This window comes from Crocuta crocuta, unplaced genomic scaffold (genome assembly GCF_008692635.1).
Source record: "Crocuta crocuta isolate KB4526 unplaced genomic scaffold, BGI_CrCroc_1.0 scaffold193, whole genome shotgun sequence".
Taxonomy (NCBI): Eukaryota; Metazoa; Chordata; class Mammalia; order Carnivora; family Hyaenidae; genus Crocuta; species Crocuta crocuta.
Window position 1 is genome coordinate 7,068,247 of NW_027529624.1, and position 6,822 is coordinate 7,075,068.

The 6,822-nt window shown below is 58.3% G+C and overlaps 1 protein-coding gene across 2 annotated transcripts in view; it reads left to right on the plus strand.

The window, feature by feature from the left end:
* Positions 1-6,822, plus strand: part of GGA1 (golgi associated, gamma adaptin ear containing, ARF binding protein 1) — a 20,250-nt gene that overhangs the window by 5,915 nt on the left and 7,513 nt on the right. For both annotated transcript variants that reach the window (XM_077762087.1, XM_077762086.1), the window contains exons 4-9: positions 1,234-1,332; positions 2,319-2,442; positions 2,870-2,970; positions 3,630-3,710; positions 5,147-5,287; positions 5,363-5,444. In XM_077762087.1, coding sequence (XP_077618213.1) covers positions 1,249-1,332; positions 2,319-2,442; positions 2,870-2,970; positions 3,630-3,710; positions 5,147-5,287; positions 5,363-5,444 — 613 coding nt within the window. In that variant the 5' untranslated portion in view covers positions 1,234-1,248. The remainder of the gene's footprint in view (positions 1-1,233; positions 1,333-2,318; positions 2,443-2,869; positions 2,971-3,629; positions 3,711-5,146; positions 5,288-5,362; positions 5,445-6,822) is intronic.

Sequence of the window (6,822 nt, forward strand, 5' to 3'; positions counted from 1 at the left end):
CAGGGAGAGCGAGAGAATCTTAAGCAGGCTCCATGTTCAACATAGAGCCTGACACGGGGCTCGATCCCATGACCCTGGGATCATGACCTGAGCCGAAACCAAGTTAGATGCTCAACCGACTGAGCCAGCCAGGTGCCCCCACATCCGGCTCGTCTTTAGAGCCCGAGGGAGTGGTGCCAAAATGGTCTAGATTGGGGGTCTGGGCTGGCCCATAGGGTCTCACCGCCTCCCACCCCAGCATTTAGTGCAGGGAGGAAACCCCCAGGGTCGTCTGGCCAGGGCTTCCCTGCTCCAGCTGTACGGTGGATCCCTAAGAGGCTGGTAAACACACTGAAAGAGGGCACCACCCAGGCCTGCTGAACTAGTTCCTTCGGCGTCTGTGCCTGGGAATCTGCATCTCCGTAAAGGTCCCCAGGTGCCCTGTGGGGCCAGCTCAGCCCATCAGTGGTCTTTAGACCCAAGACAGTGCCGCCCTTCCCAAAGGCAGATCAGGTGCTGACGCTGGGCTCAGGCCAGAGTGTTTGAAGCCATGTCAGCAGAAGAGAAGGGGGTGTGCTATCTGTGGCCCCCAGGCCCAGGCCACGTAGCGACTCACCATAGAGCAAGGCTGACCTCGGAGGGTAAACAAGTTTCCTTTTACTTATTTTTTCAAAATTTTTAATGTTTATTTATTATTGAGAGAGAGAGACCATGAACAGGGGAGAGGCAGAGAGAGGGCCAGACACAGAATCTGAAGTAGGCTCCAGGCTCTGAGCTAGCTGTCAGTACAGAGTCCAACACGGGGCTCGAACTCACAAACCGTGAGATCATGACCTGAGCTGAAGTCGGACCCTTAACCACCTGACCCACCCAGATGCCCCAACAGATTTTCTTTTAATAATTATATATATATTTTTTAACAAGATAGGGGTGGGTTTTTTTTTCCCCCTCAAATATGGGCCAGTCCTATGATTTCACAAATACAGAGAGGATAAGGCACAGTAGATGGTGCCTGTTGAAGCTTAAAAAAAAACAAAGAAAAATAATAGGAAAATGATTTGCAAGCGCTGCTCAGACGTGGCCAGGCCATGCAGCTGGGCATTGGCGGCCCTTGAGGGCACCCGCCCTGCGTCTTATCCTCAGAGCCATTCTCTCCCTCTGCTTACCCATCCCTGGGCTTTCACTCGCCGGCCGGGGGTATGGGAAGGAGGTCGCCTCCTCTGACCCTTCCTGGGCCCCCCCGCACCCCCCCAGGTGCTGGAAACATGCATGAAGACCTGCGGCAAGAGGTTCCACGATGAGGTGGGCAAGTTCCGCTTCCTCAACGAGCTCATCAAGGTTGTGTCTCCCAAGGTGGGTGCTCCCAGCCTGAGCTCTCGGTGGGGGGCGGGGTGCTAAGGAAAGAGGACCCCCTACAGGCGGCCACTGAATTCCCTCAGCCTGGGGGCTCCCCCTGGGGTTCCCACTTCTACTACTCAGCCCCTCTCCCCCGATTAGAACTCTGACCAGCATAAACACAGAGCCTTTCTCATGGTCCTTCACAGCCAAGTCCAGGACAGCGGGGCATCCAGAAGGAGGGCTTCCAGGCCACGCGGGGGCCGGTGGCCCTGGAGCCGCTCACGGGGGTGCTCAGGCTTAGTGAGGAATGACCGCAGGACATGTGCACGTGGCTCTGGCTGTGACCTCTCCCGACCCGGGTCTCCACCGGAGGGTCTCCCTGTCCCCACCTCACAAGAGTGGTGGCCTCCTCCAGGCCTTGGATGCCGAGCCCCCAAGCCTGAGTGGCAGAGCCTGCTGATGGCCTTGGCCTGGTGGGGGCAGGGCTTGCTCCCTTAGGGCGTGCACTCATTTGATGCCCCGTGGGTGAGATTCCACCCTCTCCGCCCTCCCTCAGTCACACCCCTCTCTTGACCAGAGCAGTGAGTGTCCCAGCCGGCCCCTCATTCTCTTCCCAGCAGGCGACTAGCGTGAGATCCAGTTCCCTCAGCCTAGTTGGCTGCTGAGAGAGACTGTGCGTGGGACCCAGCGCTGAGCTCGGGTCCACGCCTGCCCTTTCCCTGGCCAGCCCCAAGCCCGCTGGCTCCTTCCTGAGGTCACAGAGCGAAGCCCTACGCGAACTGGCCGGGCGCTGGGCTCTGCGCCTCACCTTGCATCAGCTCTGCATCCTCCCCATGCTGCCACCTGTCATGTGGGGACGCAGACGCTCAGGGCTGGCCTGGAAGGGCCCCTCAGGCCAAGGTTTCCAAGGGGCCCCTGGGGAGGCAGCCAGGTTGGGCCTGGGGCTGCAGTGAGCTGGGCCAGACAGTGGCAAAGGCCTGTCCTCCCCTCGGTCTCTGAAGTACCTGGGCTCTCGGACGTCGGAGAAGGTGAAAAACAAGATCTTGGAGCTCCTTTACAGCTGGGCAGTCGGCCTGCCCGAGGAGGTGAAGATCGCCGAGGCCTACCAGATGCTCAAGAAGCAGGGTAAGGCACCCGACGGGGGGCTGGGACCAGCGCCTCCTCCCTCCTCCCTCCTCCCTGAGCTGGGGCTCCAGCAGCTCCTAACAGCAAGGTCATGGCTCTGCTCTTTAACCTCTCAAGAACATAGAGCTATGGGGCCTTCTTAAGCCTCTGTGTGAAGCTAGGTTGGGTGGAGCGAAGGTGAATTTGGGTCAAACTTCCCCTACGAGAGTGGCCCCCATGGGGTGGCCTCCAAATGTGGGTGCCTAGAAGCCAACACGTGATTTGACATCATAGTTCAGGAGCCCATCTGGCCCGCTGGGGTCCAGAGCCAGCCTGCTGGAGGGACTGTCCTCCACCCTCCATCCTGCCCTTGCCCGCCCCCCCCACAACCATCCCCCCCTCTGGCCACGGACACTGTTGACGGCCTTCCCACCGCCGTCTATTCCAGGGATTGTGAAGTCCGACCCCAAGCTTCCGGATGATGCTGCCTTTCCCCTTCCTCCTCCACGACCCAAGAATGTGATCTTTGAAGATGAAGAGAAATCCAAGGTGAGCCTCCAGGGGAGGTGGAGATGAAGACCTTCGGGCCCCCTTGGTCATGAATTCCAGGCCCTGGCTGCCCTGCCCTGAGCAGAGGCTCGTGCTGAGCACAGTCACTACAGCGGGGGACAGGCGCGGTTTACCCAGCACTTCTGCATGCTGAGTACCTCCCATCTGGGGCCCCTGCATTTAATAAACACAAGCGCATGCCTGGTGACCCTGGGATTGGTCTGGGGGCATTTTATAGATTGAGTAGGAGGTTGTGTATTTTTGCCTTTGACCCTTTCAATGATAATTGTACTAACTTTGCGTTAAAGGAGTCATGTGCTCACGGGCAAGAAATTAAACAGCCCAGAGGAGGTAAGATAAAGAGTAAAAGCTCTCTCTGCCTAGTCCCAGCCCCGAGGGCTAGTGCTGTTGGGTTCCTGGCACATCCTTCCAGAATGACTCTCTCGCGAGGGTAATACAACGTTCAGTACCATCTGTCGAGAACGTCTTTGGGGAGCACTCTCGCACAGTGCCTCAGTTGTCCTGTGGTGTCGGTAGATTCTCACTATTTCATGGGGGGCTTAATAGGTACCTTACGTCCCACAGCCGGGAAATGGGGAACCAGCACGTGACCCCAGGCCCAGGGCTGGGGTCACAGTCGGGCCGCTCTGTCCCTGCAGATGCTGGCCCGCTTGCTGAAGAGCTCCCACCCCGAGGACCTCCGAGCCGCCAACAAACTCATCAAGGAGATGGTGCAGGAGGTGATTGCCACGGCCACGGTGCGGGGAGGAGGCCGAGTGGGCATTGGAGTGGGGCCACCATGGTGGGGTTGTGTGTGCGCCTACGGGGAACCCTGCCATGACCCAGCTAAAGGGCTGTCGCAGCAAAGAAAGAGCTGACAGATCGGGGGGACCCCGGGGTCAGAGCCAGAACCGTTGTAGAGGGGAGAATTCTCCAGCAGCCGAGCTAACCTGCTCTGGTTGGGCGTGTGAGGCTGACTGCCTCTTCCATGACAAGGAAATAGAAATGAGGCCTTATTACGTTAAAGGTACTGCGTATATGCATATTTATTATAAAGAGAGAATAACCCGCCTTTAACTTCTAAACAAGTGTAGGTATGTTGTGGGTACAGAGACTTTATTTCTAATATATGTTTTTTAATATTTATTTATTTTTGAGAGAGAGAGCGAGAGGGAGAGAGGGCCAGAGAGAAAGGGAGACAGAATCAGAAGCAGGCTCCAGGCTCCGAGCTGTCAGCACAGAGCCTGACACGGGGCTCGAACGCACAAACTGTGAGATCATGACCTGAGCCGAAGTCAGATGCTTAACCTACTGAGCCACTCAGGCGCCCCCCAAAGTTTCTTTAATGTTTATTTTTGAGAGAGACAGGGACAGAGTGTGAGCAGGGGAGGGGCAGAGACAGAGAGAAACAGAGAATCAGAAGCAGGCTCCAGGCTCTGAGCTGTCGGCAGAGAGCCAGACGTGGGGCACGAACCCGTTAACCATGAGATCATGACCTGAGCCAGAGTCAGTCGCTTAACTAACTGAGCCACTCAGGCGCCCCGTCAGGCTGAAACTTTTTTAATTGACAAGGGTAGGCCATCAGAGCTTCAGTCGGGGAGGGCGGTTGTGTCAGATGGCAGAGCACAAGCCCACCTTCCGTCCTGCGAGGGGGGAGCACGCGTGGTAAGCCTGGCGGGCGTGGGATAGTGGGGTCACTTTCTACAGTGGCCTGTCAAGGCCTACCAGTTGCCAGACACTGGGAGACACTGGGAGGGGTCACTGTCCTAGTTTCTGGTTATGCTTGTTGACCACAGAAGTCCCCTCCCGCTCTCAAGTGTGAGGAACCTCCTTTCAAGGGGCAAACACAAGGAGGGCAGAGGTCACGCAGAACCCCAGGTGTAGGCGTAGGACAGCGGTCCCCCAGTGCCACCGGTCCAGATTGTGGAGCTGTCCTGGAGAGTCTGTCTGAGGGCCCCAGAGATTCTGACAGGCCCGTGCAGAGGCCGGGGACCCGAGGCCGTTGGCGGGAGGAGAGGAAGTGAGCACAGGGTTAGCAGAGGGCTTCTTGGACCAGAACGCCCTGGCCTGGGCACCTGGTGGCCAGGCCTGAGGTCACACCGCGCTAGCATGCTGCAGGCAGCGCCCGGCTCCGGGCACGCATGACCTGGGCCCTCTGGGGCCGGCGTCTCCCCAGGACCAGAAGCGGATGGAGAAGATCTCCAAGCGGGTCAGCGCCATCGAGGAGGTGAACAACAACGTGAAGCTGCTCACGGAGATGGTGACGAACCACAGCCAGGGCGGCGCCTCTGCCCACAGCAGCGAGGACCTCATGAAGGTGTGCCCGCTTCTTCCGCCCCGCCCCCGCCCCCAGGTCCCCACCGGCCTGACCCACCCGCCCTGCTGTCCCCAGGAGCTGTACCAGCGCTGCGAGCGGATGCGGCCCACGCTCTTCCGACTGGCCAGTGACACGGAAGACAATGACGAGGCCCTAGGTGAGCCCTGGGCAGTCGGCACTATCCCCCGCTCTGCCTCCTCCCCCTTCCTCTCCCAGGACATGCTAAGTACCTGCAGTTGGCAGGAGCCACCACCAGGGGGCCCCCTTCTCCAGCCCTGATCTTGGGTTTCTGCATGTTGAGGGGGCGCCTGGGTGGCTCAGTTGTTTAAGCGTCTGACTTCAGCTCAGGTCATGACCTCATAGTTCGTGGGTTCAAGCCCCGTGTCAGGCTCTGTGCTGACAGCTAGCTCAGAGCCTGGAGCCTGTTTCAGATTCTGTGTCTCCTCTCTCTGACCCTCCCTGTTCATGCTGTCTCTTTCTCGGAAATAAATAAAACATAAAAAAGAATTAAAAAAAAAAAAAAGGAAGCAGAGAGCAGGGCCGATAAGGTTATAAGGTCTTCTCAGCCAAGCCCCTACTCACTCAAGCAGTTACATTGACTGCTCACAAGCTGAGCCAGCTGAAAGGGAGAGGACTGTCCCCATTTCACAGCTGGGGCTCTGGGAGGGAGGGGACTTACGCAGATCACAGAGCATAACAGAGGCAGAGCCACGGTGGACCAGGGACTCTCTCCAGACACAACCTCCCTGGTAAGGGCTAGACACCAAGGCCTCGACGATTCTGGGCCCCGGGACTCAGTCACGGCCGCATACCCGGTTCTCATCCTTACTCTCTGCCACCATGTCAGCTAGAGTCTCCGGGGCAGCAGTCCGGGTGCCATCTCAGCCCCTGATTCGATGGGACTTCACCGAGTGCCTCCCGTGTGCCAGGCACCCAGTCCCTGCCAAGGTCCCTGCTGCTCAGACCCCTCGAAGCCCTGGCCCCGGAGGGGAGAGTATTGGAAAGGGCCTAGTCTGTGCCAGGCACTGTTCTAGGCCCCGGGGATACGGCAGTGATTAAAACCAACAAAAGCCAGCAGCCCCTGGCTGGCTCAGTCAGCAGAGTGTGCAACTCTGGATCTCGGGGTTGTAAGTTTGAGCTCTGCGTTGGGCGTAGAGATTAGTTGAAAACAAAATCTTTAAAAAAGTAATCAACAGAAGCCCTATCATCGATGGAGCTTGTAGCCTAACGAGAGGAGATAGGCAGTGAGCAGGGACCATCTGTCGGGTGGGGGTCAGTGACGTGGAGAACGGCCGGCAGGGGGCCAGGGTGCTGGGGAGTGGGGGTGAGGAAAGACCTCAGAAGGCCTCAAGGCAGGAAGGAACGAAGGCACATAGGAGCGTGAGGAGCATCCCCCTGGCAGAGCCAGGGTGGAGCCTGAGGCCGGAGCATGCCACCCTGTTCGGTGTGATGGGGGCAGGGGATGAGGGCGGACAGCAGCGGGTCTGAGTGAGGAGAGCAGACGGGACATCCCCCCCCCCGCCCCATCCCCTACC